We start from the raw sequence: 18843 nt of genomic DNA, 5'->3' as shown, positions 1-18843 counted from the left end.
GTGCTGAAATCCCAAGACTTACAGCTCCCCACAACAGAGAATTATCCAGTTCAAGAGGTCAGTGGTATCACGGTTGAATAAGTCCGCTCTCTTCCAGGCCCTCCCTGGCAGTATGAGCGCTGACTGACGTTAACGTGTTTGACTTGATGTGCACACAGAACCTGTATCTGAACCCTTATGGCCACCCAGCATCTATGCAAGTTATTTTTAATGTTTGTCTGAATGCTTTGTCAGGTTAGCTCCAGATGACCAAACCTAAGTACTAACACGAGTTGTGAGGATTTTTTGGTAGCTGTATTTCCTCAAAGCTTTCATCTAAATGTCCAAGTTGTCTGAAAGTCCAGTTGAAATAAACGGATCTCTCTAGCAACATTTCACCAAGAGGTTGCCCTAAATTGGTGCTAAATAATGTAGAAAAACATCTTAGGAAGTTGACTAAGCCTCTAGTAATGACCCCTGACCCCCGGGAATCCTCGCGAGAACAGTCAGCCAAGCCCCTCCGATAAAGCTTAACATATATTCATCTTTCACTCCTCTGAAAGAATTGGCCTTTTGTAAAGGAAATATATAACCTGTGACTGGGGGCTGAAATACAATTATCACACTTATATAGATTAATATAGTTCATAATAAGCTAAGCCTAGATTCTTAGTGTTAACTTTTGTTTACCCAGAACGTAATTTAGACCGTTACCTCTTACTGTTGGTCTCCAGAGTTTTCTAGTCATTCTTTAAATGTGTATCCAAAACTACAAGTTTATCCCTTCTAAACCACTGAGGCTTCTTTCTCATTTAATTCTTCCTAGCTTTGTGTACTGGTCAGACTGGGGAGAACCAGCTAAAATAGAAAAAGCAGGAATGAATGGATTTGATAGGCGGGCCCTGGTGACAGTGGACATCCAATGGCCTAATGGAATTACACTCGGTATGTCTGTCCTTCCTTCCTTGGCCACCAATCCAGTGGTCCCCGCAGCTTTCGCTTCCCTCCGTAGTTTATTCTGGACTACGGCAGACAGCTCCCATGGTTCCTTCGATAGCAGGAATTTTGGATGAGAGTAACTGAGCAATGCAAATCCAATGGTGGGGACTTAACATATTAGATGCTCTGCCGTTACTAGCTTTTCTGTCCATTTGGGCCTAATATGGGACATAAATTCAGTGCATCTTGGGCCTTAGGAACTCTCACCCATCAGGGGAGAACAACATGCTCACCTCTCTTAACACTCCTATAATGTGAATAACATATCTTAAGTCAGCTCCTTTGAGAATCCTAGGTCCTCCTTTAATCCCCCAGAGTGAGTGTGGGTACAGACCCCGCATGCTGCCTTGCAAGGCTTGTAGCACCCCTTTAGGAACCCATGCTGGAGAAGGAGCCATGAGAATAGAATATCATATTCCCTGGATCTTTTCAGTGGAAACCAGGGCCGTGATGGCGTCTCATGAGCTGACAATTCTTTTCCTCCCCAGACCTTATCAAGAGTCGTCTCTACTGGCTTGACTCCAAGTTGCACATGCTGTCCAGTGTGGACTTGAATGGCCAAGATCGCAGGATTGTCCTCAAGTCTCTGGAGTTCCTAGCTCATCCTCTCGCGCTGACCATATTTGAGGTGAGATGTGTGTGTCACCTCTAAGTGTGGACCTCTGACTTACTAGAGCGCCTCAGGGGAGAAAGGACAGAACAGGAATGGGGCAAGGAGGAATGGGCAGAGGAGCATGACCCGAGGAACTGCTTTCACGTCAGACATGGGACAAATTCAATGCTCATTTCCTATAGCACTTGAAGAAGCCTGAACTTGCATCTCCAACAGTGTAACATCTAACCTCCCAGACCAGTGTTCAATAAATTTGCGCCATTAAATTGCCAGAAAATAACGATGACCTTAGATACGGACTTGTCTTCATCCTAGGTGTTCCTGCTAATTTGAGGGTTCTGTTTTAGGATCGTGTCTACTGGATAGATGGGGAAAATGAAGCAGTCTACGGGGCCAATAAATTCACTGGGTCAGAGCTGGCCACTCTGGTCAACAACCTTAATGATGCCCAAGACATCATTGTCTATCACGAACTCGTCCAGCCATCAGGTAACGGGAACAAGCACAGCCCTCCATCTGGAAGTCCCCTGTAAGGACAGCAGTGTGGTGTAGAACCTGCTCGGTTATCAGTGGCTCTTTAACAACTCAACTTGCTCTAAAATGGAACTTTCCCCTCCAGTCCCCTGCCTCAAACACGTCAAACATGGTGTTTTTTGTTTTGTTTTGATTTCTGACCTCCTAGTGAAGGAGCTTTCAGAACTTCAGCTCTTCCCTTTCTTTCCCACCCTCAGCATTCAGGCTTTTGTTCCAGGCTTTTCCATACCTCCCGGCCTTCAGTCCCTTGTACTAAGACTCTTGCACTGTCCTCCAAAGTAGCTTTTATGCCACCAACTTTTCCTACCTCCCCATCATGACATAGCTTCTCTGCAGATCCTCAAACACATCTATCTGGTCACACCAGCTCCTACTCAAAATATTTGACTGTTTCTATCTAAATGAAACCCTTCAACCTCCCTCTAGCTGGGTTCTGTAAGGCAGAGTGAAGACCAAGGAGGACCTGCTCATCTCCTTCCCCTGAATCTTCACTCTAAGCTTTGGGCCTGTAATGGGTGCCTCCTACCCCCACCTGCTTCCTCACCACCCACCCGTTCCAGGCATAATCCGCATGCCACTTTCAAGAATTTTCTTTGGATCTGTGGTAGCCTTAGAGCATACTGCCTGTCCTTGTATTTCTTCTTCATCATATTGAACTTGAAGGTTGGACAGAGGAGACAAGTGTAATCTCCCTGGGAACAAAGACTCATGTCTCCAGCATCTAGAATGGGGCTTTAGGTATAGCAGGGACCACAGGACCTCTTTTAAAGGACTTTTGTCTCTGAATAGGTAAAAACTGGTGTGAAGAAGACATGCCGAACGGAGGCTGTGAATACTTGTGCCTGCCAGCGCCACAAATTAATGATCACTCTCCAAAATACACCTGTTCCTGTCCCAATGGGTACAATCTGGAGGAGAACGGCCGGGAGTGCCACAGTAAGGCTTTTGACTTTTCAACCACCAGCAGGACCTAACAACAGGCAGCAGAATAAGACACTAGCCGTAAACCTAGCCCGGATGTTCAGAATTCTGCTTTCACCGATTCTTGGAAGAGATTTGAGAGTGTATCTGCTGCCCAGTGCATGCCAGGTTGCTCATGTCATTCCTTCACAAGTGACTTCTCACTGCCGCAGTGGGTGAGTCTATAGGTGACCACAGTGTGAACGGGACTATCCTGAGGTGTCCCAGTTAATCCCGTGACAGCACTGAGCTAGCCAACTTGCAGACAACTGAAGTCCTATGTTTTCCTCCAGAGAGACAGGCCACAGTTACAGGAAACCTCATGGCCCCACAGGGCGACACCGTCCTAAACTCACACTTACACCCACCTTATTTTTGTCTTCTGTCCTTAGCTTTTGATTGAGTGGCAAATTAAATTCTCACGTTGTGAGCAAGGAGCTCCTATTGTGAGGTTTTTATCAGCTTAATACGGAGTCCCTGCAGGGACTAGCTTGGTTTACCGAGAACGTAATTGCAAGGCAATCTGACAGTAAGACTAGTATGTCTGATACTCTGTCCTCGAGAGCATTTCTGGTAACTTCCAGGACGGTACCGAGAGGGCTAAATGTGAATGTGTATCTTTTTGAATTGTCAGATCACAAATGCTGACTGTTCTGGCCCAAGTCTCGTGTGTCTCTGGTTTTGCGTGAAGACTTCCTTTCAGCTTTGACCCGGCAACTTAGCTCAGCGGTGACTTGTCTATTTCCCGTGGGGTTAAAACAACCTTTCGAGGGGTTTGTCTGGATGAAGCAGCTAGCCGCTCTGGAACCTTGGCCTTAACCAGGTTCTTGGTCTTTATAATTCAGGTTCTGCAGTTCCTGTGACTTACAGTGAGACAAAAGGTATCCACACAACAGAAATTGCACCAACTAGTGGACTAGTTCCTAGAGGTACTGGGCCCAGTACTGTGCACTGTGAATCTCAACTAACAGCCACACTCTTTGTATTTATTGCTTCCATAATTCATGCAGACCCTGTAACCACTAGTTCTGCCCCTCGCTGGTAACCTACATTTCAGCTCCAAAGCCTGAAAGCCTGCAATTCTTCGCCTGACCCAACTTATGAAGGTTTCTACTAGACAACTCTTAAATAGCTATTCGAGCGTGTGACTTTCCAATCTTTCTAGACTAGTTGTGCCTGGAATGCAGTGCAGTAGGTACTGACCCGCAGTGATGGATGCCAGAGCATGAAGTGCTCCGCCCGATGGGTCCGTTTCTCAGTCTGAATTCACATCCATCTAAATTGATTCCTTTCATTCTTCTGTAGGGATCAATGTGACCACAGCAGTATCAGAGGCCACTGTCCCCCCGAAAGGCACCTCAGCTGCCTGGGCCATCCTTCCTCTCTGTAAGTACCTTCCCCACACATCTGGATAAACTTGTTAGACGCCCACCAAGTGGGCATTTCGAATCCATCTAGAGACACCCCTCCCACCGTCACAGTACTCGTGACCCTGATTACGTTTGCTCCCTCCCCAGCCTGGTACACTGAGTTGAGTCCATACCTTTCTCTTGAGTCATACACACTCAACTATTACATGAAAGGTGCCCATTGCACTCTATCTCAGGGGTGTTAGTCTGGCTAAATGCATTCCTTTAGGTAAAGAGCACTGTTTTCTTCCCCTTGGAAAGGTGTAGAATGCTTCATACAGAGGAGACATGCAAATGCTTAAATGCTTTCTTGAGGAGTTGTAGGACTTGTAGAGGGTAAATTAGAAATAGGTAAGAATCCTCAAACTCAGGGGGAAGAACCTCTAGAACAATTACTGGGTGTGGGGATTCTGAGTCCCTATGTGTGCCATAATGGTCACTTTGTCCTGGAACACTGAAGTCCAAACTTAGCAAACACACCTGGGGGACCGCTTGAAAAGCTCTCCAGAAAACTCTGAAATTTTCATTCAGTTGGCCTGCGCCGGGGCCCAGAACTCTCCACTTGCCCAAATGGATGTGCTGAGCTTAACACCAGTCCACAGAATAATACTTGATCACTGGTCTGAACTTGTTTCAAGCTCCTGGCCCATTTATAGTCTGACATCTAGTTATGCTAGCTTCCCACAACATGAAATTTTTATTAACGTCAAGTCTCATGGGTTCCTGAACATGACCTCTTTTTGTATGTTTTGAGACTAGACCCTGCTTAGTCACCTTCTCACTTTTTCTCAGTGCTCTTGGCAATGGCAGCGGTAGGTGGCTACTTGATGTGGCGGAATTGGCAGCACAAGAACATGAAAAGCATGAACTTTGACAATCCTGTGTACTTGAAGACTACCGAAGAGGACCTGTCAATAGACATTGGTAGACACAGTGCTTCTGTTGGACACACGTACCCAGCAGTAAGTCAGCTTTGGGTCTTGATACACCCTGGCTTGCAGTAGGACTTTCTGGAAAGGAGACCACTAACTCAAGCTATGGCTGCTTGGGCTAGGAAGAGCCATTAGGATCACAGAGCCACCAAATAGATCTGCGCCTGGAGATTAGACAGTCTAGCCTGTCAGAACACATGCCAGTCAGTTGATAAGCATCTGTCCCAGAAAGAATGACAAGTAAGTCAACCTAAGGTCATCACTACACTACTGGAGATATTTTTGGTTATAGAAACTAGATGTGAATAGTAGCACAAAGCAAGGGGCTCCTATTTGAATTGCCAAGTCAGCTGTCTCCCGGACACTTAGAAGTTTGCACATCCTATACAAGGGAACAGGGGAGTTGGCTTAAAGTCAGCGTATTGAGCAAGATTCCTTTAGTCATCATTACCAAATGCTTAAAAGTGGCCTATCCTGCCAACTGCAGCTAGCTTCCTTTCAGCAGGGGAGCTAGTCCCTTGTTCTTCAGCTGAAACCCAACTGGAGTATTTGGCCTTCACTTAGGGAACAGTCTGAACAAAAAAAAAGGGGCTCAGCGCTCCCTCTCAAGCTCTCTGGTGAAACAAAGAACGGTGGTCCATTCATGGCCCGCATGTGTCTTTTCCCCATTTTTCTCCAGGATTTACGATCATTCAGTGGAATGGCAGCATCAGCTCCACTATTTTCTCTCTCTCCCAAGTAGATACCATTGAATTCAAGTGAAAATGCACCAGTGACACAACTCAGTACTGCGTTAGATCTGACTTCCCTTCCATGTCCCTTCGGTCTCTGGATGACACACTCAAAAGCAAGGCCCATCGGAGAGACTGGAGTGAGTACCACCACTGAGTGATCACCACGCTCATCCTGTACTTTTTCTCTTCCACAGATATCGGTTGTAAGCACAGACGATGACCTAGCTTGACTTCAGAGACGAGTCTTGACCTCTGAGGTCTAAAACCAATAACCCTCCACTTCGGAATGGTAACCGAGCCACAATCTGAAGTCTTTCTTCCTCCAGTCTGGAAGAACATCAAGATATCTTTACATGGATCAAGCTTGTATACTTGACCGTTTTTATATTACTTTTGTAAATATTCCTGTCCACATTCTACTTCAGCTTCGGATGTGGTTACCAAGTATCTAACCCTTGAGTTTCTAGACAGTATTGCCACATCTGGCCAAATATGCACTTTCCCTAGAAAGCCATATTCCAGCAAGGACACCCACTTGTGCTATAGTGTATTCCATCTGTACATACATTGTATAGGTCATCTGTAAATATCCCAGAGAACAATCACTATTCTTAAGCACTTTGAAAATATTTCTATGTAAATTATTGTAAACTTTTTCAATGGTTGGGACAATGGCAATAGGATAAAACGGGTTACTAAGATGAAATTGCCAAAAAATTTGTAAACTAATTTTGTACGTATGAATGAAATCTTTGACCTCAGTGGAGGTCTGCAAAGACTGAGTGTTCAAACTACTGTACATTTTTTTCAAGTGCTAAAACAATTAAACCAAGCAGCTTAACCATGGTCTGTGCCTATTCCTCTAGGATAAACCTCTATCAGCAGCCTGAGTAATATCAAGCATTCTAACTAAATACATGAGCTAGATGATATAGATCTTGATGTTGTGTAACCAGGCCTATAAATTGGCTAGTTTCTCTCACAACCAAGTACTGAAAGAACAAGGTACCACTTAATATTCACTCCCCAAATATTTATTTTGTAAAAGAAGCTAGCTTAGCCTGTACCTAAAATTCCTCTTGTTTAGAGGCAAGTTCCTTTTCTAATTTGTTTCCCGATCTAGAAACCTATGCAAAGATTTCTAGCAATTCTGCTGCTTCATACTTAAATCTCTGTTTTCCATGTTCTGTCATTATATGTAGCTCCAGGACAAGTGCCTTCTTGTCCTTGAGCTTGTCCTTGAGCAAAGCGTGTCCATCTTTTATAAGTCTACACCATCTACCATGAAGAGAGCTAGAGAGGTAACGGGTAGCGCCATTCTTGAACACTCTAAGGCAGTGGTTCTCAGTAGGGTTAACCTCTCCATCCCCTGGGAACTTGTTAAAAAGGCCCCTTCCCAGATCTGCTGAGTGAGGAACTTGGGGGGTGGGGTCCAGGAATGTGTTTTCACAAGCCCTTCAGGTGATTCTGATGTCAACTACAGTTTGAAAACCACTGTTCCAGCGGGACTTCATGGAGAATCTATCTTCTCATTTTGCAGTCTGGCTGGCAGAAGATCCTTCTGTGGACAACGTCTGAAATTTTTAGTATGAAGAACAGATAAGGAATTTGGGCAGAACAAATAGGAGCACAGGGCTTTAAATAAGTTTTCCATCAGATTGGCCATTACTGCCTTTTTCTAAAGTCTCAAGATGTGAGCAAACAAGGGAAGACGTGAGGTTTGGAGCCCTGGGAAGATGCTCTAATTCCAAAAGGAGGTGGAGAGTCTGCTATAGATGTGATTCCTCTTGGGACACACTGACCAGTGCAGGAGCAAGAGGATGAAGAGATGTTCTGAGTAGCTAAATGGATGGGTGGATGACGCCTATTCTACTTGCTCATGGAATATAAGTAAGGCAGCTGACACCTTGCTTGTGGCTCAGGTGGAGACCAACAATCTTAGATGAAGTTGCTTCTGCCATATTGTTTCATAGATACCCTGTTGTGATTTTGGTCAAATGGATGAAAGTGAAAGAATAGGCGTGGGCTTTTGTGTGTGTGTTGGGGGTGGGGGATGTATGCAAGTCTGGCATATAGAAGGAAGAGGCTATAGCTGTGAAGGAAGGACTCTGTGTTGTACATCTGTTGCTCCCTCTTCAAAAAGTCATTCCACTAAACAGGATGTGGTCTTCTGACAGAGTATCTGGAGTGCCCGTGTGATAAGTAGGTTAGCGTTCATCGTATCTCAACCCTGAAGGCCATTTGGTTGACCGGGACTTTGACCCTGCTATGATATAAACCCACCTATTTCTTTTTTTAATTGAAGCAATACAAAATTCCTACCTAGGAAGTTTGAAGATAGCAGTGTGTTCTCCCATTACAAGGACTGTATAGTATTAATTAACGTCAAGGCCCAAAGCCATAGTTTTTAAGAATAAAATCAAGCATTATTCTCTATCATCTTCTCTTAGATTCCAATTCCTACTATGTTCTTTTTTTTTTTTTTTTAAAGATTTTATTTATTTATTTGAGAGAGAGAGAATGAGAGAGAGAGAACACATGAGAGGGGATAGGGTCAGAGGACGAAGCAGACCCCCCGCTGAGCAGGGAGCCCGATGCGGGACTCGATCCCGGGACTCCAGGATCATGACCTGAGCCGAAGGCAGTCGCTTAACCAACTGAGCCACCCAGGCGCCCCCTACTATGTTCTTTTAAGTTCTAGGTCCCACTACTCCAATCTTCAAAGAGTATAAAGTATTTCCTTCTTTTCCCCTTGCCCTACCTTAAGTAGCCAAGGACAGAAACCCACCTTAAGAGTTGAAAAAAATGAAGTAACTAGATATTTCTACTGAAATAAAAATAGTTAACATAGCTAGTCAATTCAGCTTGTACTAATAGTTCATGAGGACCTAAATAAAACCTTGGGCTTTAGTATCCAAATAAGAACTGTAAGAATCCTACATGAAGCATACTGGTGTAAATTTGCTATGTCTGTAGAGTTTACTAAAGAAGATGATAATTAGTTAAGAGGTAAAATAGGAAGCTTATCTAACACTAAAAGAGAGTGTTTGGAGTTAAATGTGTCACACAAAATCACTGAACATGAGTCCTCCAGAGACTTTAGGAATTGCTACCCAGATTGATAAGCGATGAGTAAACAAATATGTAGCATCTGGTAAAGAAATCCAGCCAAGTCCCTGAGTCCAAATTTTCAAGTGACCTTTATAAGCTATCTATTTGGCAAGAAAGAATCCCAGTTGTTCAACCAGCTCCCTGAAGACATTCTTATAGCTAAATTAGAGCCATGGCATCATCTTCAAGCCTACGGTGTTCTATTCTTGACAAACACAAGGCAAAAGAGAAAGAGAGAGAGAGAAGCTTCAACTTTGGCACTTCTGTTCCTTGTATCTTTGGAAGTCAGATACCCTTCTATAAAAGAAAAGAAAAAGAAGAAGAAAAAAATGAGAAGACAGGCTTTAAATAGCAAAACTATAGGACATTTAAAGAACTAACTCTTTAGTTTAATACTGAGAAATGGGAGAACTAAAGTATACCTTTTAACTATCCTCACCCCCAAAGCAAAAGATTCTGGTGGAGTTTTCTTTGTCATGTAGTGTAACTAGAGGAATTTCCTAGAATTCTTACCTGGTAAAGTAGTTTATGCTTTTGAACCCAAACGGAAGCTGGAATCCTTGATTTTAGCAGCAGGGAAACCTGCAAGAAGCATATGCACTTTTGCTGTGATAACTTAGGTCCAAGAATTTAGAATACAACCTGCTAATCTTGATCACTGAGTTCGAGCTCCTCAGCTTCATCATCAAGTATCCAGCCTGCCTCTTTGGAAAAATTGGGAATTCTATGTTCATGTTTCTGCCATACCATGGACCTAAACTGTGGAGATTCAGGAATACATAGAAGTAGAAAAAGCCTTCAAATATACCTTGTTTCCAAATATAGGCAACTTTTGTGCATACACCATCCTTGTCTGCTTTCATAGATCAAAAGCTGAATCAGAGTTAGCAGTGGGGGTCCACAGGTATTAAGGAACAGAGGACAGCGGTGTCTCAACTCTCTATTGTATCTCCCAAATCCGTTGAGCATTTCCAAGCCTGGCTCATTCAAGAAACAGGGATGAAGTGGACCACTGACTGATAGTTCCCCTGTAAACCTACCACCCAGGGTCGTAGAAGCCAGCATCAAACAGGCTGAAGGTGGGGTACAGGCTTTGCAGGGGACCCTGGGCACATCAATAGTTTTCTTTTTCATTGCGCTTAAGGGGAAAGTTAGATTGTCAGCAAGGAAGTTCCCAAGCACGGACTCTGGTGTCAGTCTTGATGTGGTCACTTGGGCAAGCTACTAATCCCCTTGATGAATGGACAAGATGGGGACTGTGTTGTGCCATGGCGAGGGTTAAGGAGAATGCAGAGAAGGGCTCAGCACGGTGTCTGGCATTTAGTGGGTACAAGGCAGGTGTTCCCGCTGGAGATCACTCTCGATGCTATGCCTCTCTTTGTGTTCATCGTGGTACGATCTAGAAACTGGTATGTGACTTTACCAGTCAGAGTTACAGTAACTTAACTCATTATTGAGCATAACATGCATTAGGCCTTGTCCCAAGGGTTTTCCACTACACCTGCCTGATGAGATCTATGTGTGACACTCAGGTAGTGATATCACCTTTATATAGTTAAAAAAAAAAAAGCTTCAAGGGTTACATGATTTAAACCCTAGACATGTAGCTGGTGTGTTTCTACCCCAACCTTTTGACTTCACTGCCTGGAACATGGAGACAAGTATTTGGTGGCCTGCACAGTCTTTGCATGGCAGCTAAAGCACTTTGAATCTCCCTAAACTTCTTAATAGTTTAATAATGTGCTAAATAAATGCTGGCATGTATTTTATTTGATCTTCACAACAACCCAAATAGGTAGGTGTCTTCATTTTATAGACGTGGAAACTGAGACCACAGATAACATGGGGATTCCAAGCCCTATGAGTTTACTGCCATCCCCTCTCAGAAAAGGAGGCAGAGCTGTGTAAAGGTTCAGCTGGACATCACACTGCATATTTGCGGAGTCCCTTTACTACTGATGGTAGGGTCCTTCAGCAGTTTCCCGGTGTCTCAGATGCCTTTAATGGCTAGCATCCAATATGGCGGCATACCAAGAGAATAACACTAGCACTATGTTAAGTCAGCGTGGAAGAATGTTGTTATGTGCCCATGCCTCAAGATGTCAGAAGTTCCAGAATTACTTTCCTTGTGAAGTAGAGGTAGGTTACTGGATTGCAAACTAAAAGACAAAGATCCTCTGAAGGAATTTATGGACATGCAACATCCCTCCTGTGTATGAAGATAATTGGGGAAAACAAGCTGTATCAAAACCAATTGTTCATCGTAAGGCTCTCATAAGGAAAGACATGCCCAAGAAGACAGGGAGAACTGTGACTTGGGTCAAGTGACTGATGGATCTTAGGTATTCTGGAATCAACCCCTGAGACCTGCTTATCTCATTATCACAGACATGTGCGGGGGGGGGGGGGGGGGAAGAATTCTTCGCACAAAGTGACTGGCTTTGAGAAAACTATCTGGCCCCTTTTAAAATGTCACTCAAAACCAAAATGTGACTTAAGAGCATGTAATGGCCCAGGAGTCCAGAGCGTACAACCACATTACTGTCCTTAGGATCTTCAGAATTCTAGAAATACATTTTGGAATGCATCCAGTCCTGCTGACCTATAGATAAGCAGTTTTCTTTCATTAATGAACTGTGCATGTAACTTAAATAAAAGTTTATTTTTGAGATGACTGTCATAAGCCTTTCCTTTTTCTACACAACTTTCCAAAAAGCTTTTCCTCAAATCCTTCTCCTCTTTGCAACTGAATCACGGAAGATGGCTCAGTCACCCCTTTGTGGAAAACAGCTCAGGTCACCTAGATCTGGACTCATCAAGCTTAAAGGATGGGAGATGTCCCCTTTCTTGCCATCCTTAGAAGTACAGTTAGTGTCTCCCTAGAGGTAGCCATAACATCACCCTCTCACACTCCTCCTTCCCACTCTTCCCATGGAAGAAATGAAAATCAAAGCGATCACTACCAGGCAATGTGAGGCCACAGCCTCCTCCCTGTGGGTGACAGAGTCTAACACATGCTTCCTGGCCAAAGGGAGGAAGCCCCAGGGTGGCAGGACAAGACAGGCCTCGACAAGCAAGTAAAATCATTTTGATACTTTCCCCTCATCAGTTCTTCCATGGTTTGTGTTGAAATTCATGTAGAAGAAGCCTAACTGTTTGTGGGCCTTAGGGATATTCCATCTGAAACTTGTCCAAGCAGGAGCCCCCACTTGTTGGAATCACGTTGTGTGCTAACCTTTGAGATTGGTGCAGGGAATCCACAAAAGTAGTGGGAGGAAAGTAAGTTGAGCGAAAAAGAAATTGCAAAGAAAAAAAAAAAGAAAAGAAAAATCTTTGAAAGATCAAGAGTGAGTCCTTCATGAATGCAATGCTTCGCTTAATGAGTGAAATGATGAGTCAATACCCGCTGTGCAGTGATAGGAAGGCAGTGAGTTTGGATGTGTCCCCCCACTTCTTCATTAGCTGGAGCCACAGGTAAGCTGCTTACCATCCAAGCCCTGTTCTCCAATGAAATTAGAACACCCACCTGCACAGGGTTCTCATAAGAGAGAGAAGCAACACCCATAAAGTGTTTCGCTCAAATAACTCCTGTCTTCCTCTCTAGTGCAAAAAGTCATGCTTCATTTCTTATTAAAAAAAAAAAAGTTAAAATGTTTCACTTATGTCTTCTTGGAGATCTGATTCTGGTCTGTGCACTCACATTAAATCCCATCTGTGAGCATTCCTTCTCAGGTGTCCCCTCAAAATGCTAGGATTTGGTGATCTGTTTTTACTCCAAGGAATGAAGAGGAATCCTCCCACACCTGTAAACTTTGCAGAAAGCCTTGTGTGTGTGACCCTCTGCTGATTCAAAGGCACAGGTTCAAGGCCAAGTTCACCAGTTATACAGAGAGGTCTGTTTAATCAGTGGGAGAGGAAGACGCTGAACTTTATACCACTCCAGGAGGTCAGGCTAGCATGCTCTTTGGATTCGACATGCTCAGCAAATGTGACGGGTCCATAATCTAGGAAATGGAGAATGCTAAATTTTGGTTCTGAACATCTAACTAATGTTGTAGTTGCTCTTCAAAGGCATTTTGGCTACCTGTTGATTGAGGACAGACCGTATTTTTAAACCCAGAGTCCTTTAGTTTTCTTAAATTCGCCCATTTACATGTGAAGTTTGCTAAGGATTAGTTTTTTGAAGGCAAAAGCAAATTTGCCTTTTGGTCTGACCCCAAAGGAATAGCCCTGTGATTTCCTGAGTTGAGCTTATAAATGCAGGAGGATGACTTTAGGTAACAAGTTAACAATCAGCATTCCTTCTCAGCCACCGGTGCTCATTCTAGCTGGGCGTTGGGCACAAAACAGACATTTAGTATGTCAGATAGTGATAAGAGCTACAAAGAAAAACAGACAAGAGTAGGGGATAAAGAATGATAAATGTGCTGTTTTAGGTGCAGTGATCAAGGAAGCTCTCCAAGGGAGTGACTTGAGCAGAGAACCTGGACTAGAAAGTGTGGGAGTGAGCCCACTGAGGACACAGCCAAGGTAGAAGTCTGGGGCAGGAACATGCTTGATTCTTCCACCACAAAGCAAGGCAGCCACATAGTTGGGAGCAGCCGTGGCAGAGAAGGAGGAGAGAAGAGTAAAGACCTAGTGACGTAGACATCAAGGGCCATGGTTGGGATTTAGGATTGTACGTAATGGGTTTGGGAGCAGCAGAATGACTTCCCATCTTAAAAGGATCATGCTGACTGCTTTGATGACAAGAGACTGCAGGGATGCAAGGGCGAAAACAGGGAGATAAATCAACTGACTATGGCAGAAGGGCAGGTAGATGGCCATGGCTTGGGCTGGGCTGGTGGGGAAGCAAGACAGCTGTACTCCACATCTGGCCTGTCATGTCAGGCAGGTACATGCCCAAGCTTCCCCCAGGAGTGGCCAATGGGTCATGATAGACAGTGACCTCATTCAGGAGAACCTAGCAGGTTCCTATCTCAGCTGTGCTCTCCGTCTGCAGGGTATCAGTTCGGCTGCTCCCAGACTGGGCACAGGTGACAGGCCCAAGCCCAGCACTGGGGCAAAAACTCAACAAGGCTACATGGAAACCAGGGAGAAAGCCATGCTTCTCCTCCCTAACAAAGGAAGTCTGAATCTAGAAGAAAAGAAGAGCCTGGACCGTAATTCCCAGTCCACACGAGTGCAAGCCTTTCACCCATTCAAAGGGAGTTCTTTCCTACATTCAAGGTAGAGCCTGTCTAGGTATACATCTTGGCAGAGTCATTCTGGTACAGAGCTCGGAGCTAGCTCTAAAGTAATGTCTTCTAGAGGCATGTTTTCCTCAGGTGGCACAATATACATAGACACTCACACACACACACACACACACACACACACACACACACACACAATGGCTTTAGACAGGATCAAGCCTCTTCCCTCTATCCAACCACTTTATCTTTTCCATATACCTGCCTTCTCCTTAAAGGCATTAGAGAATTATCCAAACCACTTTCCCTAAGAAATTTTAGGGTCCTGGATTAGAAGAGACACCAAAGTCACAGAGTCTGGTACTTGTCTGATTAAGATGGTCACAGGCCCCAGTTGGGGAAGCAGAAAATGCCTGAAGTTACCCAGCAAGGAGACCCCTATTCATCAACAACACCCCAAGTCTCCCACAGAGTAACAATCACTCTCTTAAGAAGGCTCGAAATTCAGCAACAGCTTGTGAGCCTTTAGTATAGAAAACAAAAGAGAACACTGTTTTGCAAAGTAAGAGCCGCCTAGAACTTAAAAATTGAGGAAAGGGCTTTTTTTTTTTTTTTTTTTTTTAATGTATTAAGAAGTGAGGTAAGGTTCTGAAGGGTACCCATGCATGTCACAGAATGGAAGCCAAGTATTAACAAACAGCTTTGAAACAGAAAAAGCAGCCTCTTCTCAGACATCAGCCCCAGTACCTGTTTCCATTCAGGAAAGAAAAGCAAGCTTCTGTATCTGGGGATCTGGGAGCCTCCCGAGAGGATGCTGAGAAAAGAGGCTACGTGCATTTCCCCTCGCTTCTCCCTCCCCTGCAGCAGGCACTGTGTTTCAGCCCTCTGTGAACTGTCTCCATGAGGAGGCAGATAAGGTTTCAATGGGCCTAATTAATAGAGCCAGTTTGCCAAAAGTGGTAGACCAGTTAGCACAGAAACCCACGTTCTCTCAGAAATCCAAAGAAACTGGGCTGGAAAAGGAACACTTAAAACCCAAACTTACTGTATGTAGCTCCTTTCGCCCTGGCAGGAGGGCTGCCAATGCCCCTGGAAGGGACATTTCTATATTGCCCCAAGAGAAGGAAAACCTTTGGATTTGCCGAGAGAGTGCCGGGCTGAGTTTGGGGAGTGGGCTACAGATGGTTGAATGGCGCCGCACCCCAATGAGAGAGGGCTCGGGTCGGGGGTTGAGAAGTGCTGGGAAGGAGCAAGGCGGCGCACAGTGGACACAGGAACATGTCATATGAGACTGTGGACCGGTCACATTCTCTGTGCCTCCAAAGTTCTTTCCTCTCCAGACCTTTGGTCAAGTGTATAGCACCCCATCTCTTGGTATGACTGGCTTTTGATGAAAGTCCCATAAAGGAGCCCAGTCCTAGGTCTGGGCTTGACATGGCACAACAAGGAAAGGACTTACCAAACAATCCAGTAACTCAACTGAACTAACTCAGTAGCTGTAAGAGCTTAGACCCACAGAGTGTAAGCTCTCAGAACTCTTCTCCTGGGACAGTGGACTTTCTGCAGGATGGAGAATGCCAGTTCCAGCCCATACTATCTGGCACTTAGGGGGCAGAGTGACTCCATTTGATGTCACGAATTATTAAATTTATTAGGTGAGGTCAGGTGGCTTTTTAGATATTATGCACCCAGCATTTTGCTAGTTAGTCAGTGTAGAGAATTTATTATAGCAATGGCCTGTAGGGCTTGGAGTATTTCAAACTATGGAATCATCTTTCCAAAGTACAAATATGACAGTGTCACTCCCCATCCTAGATGAGTTCATTTTGCCCACTGTACAAAAGCCAAGGTCCTTAGACTAAGGCTCAAGACCACTATGACCTGATTCCTGCTACTCAGTTCTCCTATATCCTGCCTCCCTGAGCCCAGACTCCATGCTCTGCTAATGCTCAACTGTTGGTAATTCCCCCTCAAACACTGCCCCACCCCCAACCTCACACACAGGGCTGCTTCCTACACAAAGCTGTTCCTTTGCCCATGCTCTTTTCTCTGCTCTCAGTGTCTTCTCAGCTTTCTTGCTTGACTCTTACTCTTTTTCCAAAATTTCTTCAGCTATCATCTCCTCCCGGAAGGCTTCCCTGTTGCCCCAATTTGAGTCATGTGTCTCTTGCCTATCCAGAATTCTGTAACATGTACCTCATTATACTGAGATTACTTTTTATGTGTGTAGCTTCCTGACAGAATGAAATACAACTTCTTTAATGCAAGAATTGAGTCTCAGTAAACTTTGTGGGCGCCCCCCACACACACACACACCATGTAGAGCACAAAGTGAAGCACTTTTTAAGTGCTCAAATACTACTTGTTAAACTACATTGAGCCCATGAATGCAAGCAGTATTTTGTTAGCAGGCAAACACCCTCAATTGCACATTGTCTCTTGAAAGAAGTTCCCTTAAGAACTCATTTGTCGATTTTAATGATGTCCCACAACCCACACAAGTTTGAGGTCCTTTCGTGAATTTACGTTCAGGGAGCACAGAGCTCTTTGGTATACGTACTATCATAGCAAACCTTACAACCTTGATATTTTCAAACAGCAAAAAATCATTGAGTGTTCCATCAGGGAACATAGCAATTTAACTTGCCAGTTAATACCATTTCAAGACCCTCTATGGCTGTCCTAACAAGAAACTCAGAGAGCATACTTAGAGCCAAAGGTACCATCTTTGAAATAAACACACAACCAGCTAAGGGAATTGCGCTCAATGAAGTAACCCTCATCTAGGTTCCTATGTACTGTTGAGACTATTTAAAAATTATCCTGTAACTTGAAAAGCACACCTGTTAACTTCATTTTTGTATTCAGAATTGATTTGCAAACTAAGTACCTTACAAAGCATGGCTACAAGAAGTCTGGATCCCACAAGCCTCCACGTGCTGTAGGACAGGAATTTAAAAGATTCAACCTCCGATCTTCATTTCACCACTTACTTGCCTTATAATTTTGTAAATTCTCTTCATCTCCATGCTTTCATTTCTTCATCTGCAAAACGAGTCAATGATAACATTTGACTTAGTGATCAGATTGCTGAAAGTCAACATTCCTGAATCTGTGATTTATTAAATGTCTAGTCTACTCCATCTGGGGACCCTGAAACACACACAGGAGACTGAGATGCAGCCCCTCTTACACATACAGTTAATTAACAAGGCAAAGCTATGCTCAATGGGCACCAGATCAATGTAGCAGGCGGACAATAAGCTCGCAGAAAACTCAAGAGATGGAAAAATCTTTGTGGATTGCTTTGGTCGGGGAAAGAAGGAACTGTTTCTGTGTCCATCAGAGTAATTCACGAAAGTTCTTCACGAAACAGACCTCTCTTTAAAAATATAACAGAACCAAAGAATACTCCCCCGCAAAAAAAAACATGCATACTCATAAATTTTTATATTTAATTTCAAGGAACCCTGTACCTCCTGGTGCTTATCTGTGGATTTAAAAAATGTCTACACCCCCAGGTTAGGAATTTCTAATTTATACATTTAAATAAATTCACATTTTCTAGGACTGTCTCCTTTTCCCTAAGATCCTATACATAAGTTCCCTGAAACGCCAACAAAATAGTGTATTCATGGACAGAATTAATATCTCACTTAATAGCAAAACACAACAGTTCTTTCTCTATGGAAATGAAACATTTGGGAGTTTATTTGTAAAATGTTCACCTCCAGTCGTGTAATACTGGCTTGCCTGGTGTTCCATACGAGGTGTGTGTATTTTGAGTTCTGCAAACTGGTAAGCTCTTAATCACCATATCCGTATTTTCACTCTGGAGAGGCAATGTGCCATAATGGTAAAAGCATGGAAGCCAGACTTGAGAGATTTGAAGTCCAATGTCTACTTTGCCACTTACTTCCTCTATAATCCTGGTAAATTCTCTTCATCTCCAAGCCTCCATTTCTTCAACTGTAAAATAAGTCAATGATAAAATTTGACTTAGTCACTTCCACGTGGATGTTATAAGGACCAGACGGGATAGCAGATGTGTACTATCCAAATAGGAAATAGCTATTTCCCCCCTCCCAGGGCTGTTTGAAAAAAAGACGTTTACCTTGTGTACATTTTGCAGGTTCACTTCCCAGAAAGAAATTTTATGGAAGTGTGACATCACGGACCCTTGGTTTACAGTGAAAATCACTGGGCAGGTTGTTCTGTGTTTAAAATAACACCACCCATATTGACAATACTAAGTCATTCACACTGATGCCAAGTGAAAGCCATTCCCTAATCCATTGAATTTTCCATTGATGTCACCTGTGCCTCCCTCCCAACAGCACATTATTTTATTAGAAAGGTGTGCTTGCTTTACTAATAGGT

At 43.9% G+C, this 18843-nt stretch overlaps 1 protein-coding gene and 1 long non-coding RNA gene across 9 annotated transcripts in view; one reads left to right on the top strand and one right to left on the bottom strand.

Annotated features, from left to right (window-relative positions):
• VLDLR (very low density lipoprotein receptor) overlaps positions 1-7006 on the top strand; it is a 29327-nt gene extending 22321 nt beyond the window's left edge. For 3 of the 6 annotated variants that reach the window (XM_064579748.1, XM_045882185.3, XM_045882182.3), the window contains 8 exons: positions 806-924; positions 1467-1606; positions 1939-2080; positions 2915-3061; positions 3931-4014; positions 4391-4471; positions 5287-5456; positions 6355-7006. In XM_064579748.1, the coding sequence (XP_064435818.1) occupies positions 806-924; positions 1467-1606; positions 1939-2080; positions 2915-3061; positions 3931-4014; positions 4391-4471; positions 5287-5456; positions 6355-6390 (919 nt within the window). In that variant the 3' untranslated portion in view covers positions 6391-7006. The remainder of the gene's footprint in view (positions 1-805; positions 925-1466; positions 1607-1938; positions 2081-2914; positions 3062-3930; positions 4015-4390; positions 4472-5286; positions 5457-6354) is intronic. The other 3 variants (XM_064579749.1, XM_045882184.3, XM_064579747.1) reach the window with 2 other exon arrangements.
• Positions 7007-7031: 25 nt separating this feature from the next.
• Positions 7032-18843, bottom strand: part of LOC123849318 (uncharacterized) — a 49385-nt gene continuing 37573 nt past the window's right edge. Inside the window, exons 2-6 of one of the 3 annotated variants that reach the window (XR_006792029.3) lie at positions 18380-18432; positions 18192-18295; positions 17457-17508; positions 9785-9853; positions 7032-7734 (exon numbers count right to left, since the gene is read on the bottom strand). This is a non-coding gene — a long non-coding RNA (uncharacterized LOC123849318). The remainder of the gene's footprint in view (positions 7735-9784; positions 9854-17456; positions 17509-18191; positions 18296-18379; positions 18433-18843) is intronic. The other 2 variants (XR_010407809.1, XR_010407810.1) reach the window with 2 other exon arrangements.

The sequence above is a fragment of the Mirounga angustirostris genome, unplaced genomic scaffold (genome assembly GCF_029215605.1).
Source record: "Mirounga angustirostris isolate CCGP_5_RB_7025 unplaced genomic scaffold, mMirAng1.0.hap1 SCAF_15, whole genome shotgun sequence".
NCBI lineage: Eukaryota > Metazoa > Chordata > Mammalia > Carnivora > Phocidae > Mirounga > Mirounga angustirostris.
Note: the sequence above shows the minus strand (reverse complement) of the source record. Positions and strands in the feature narration are given on the sequence as shown.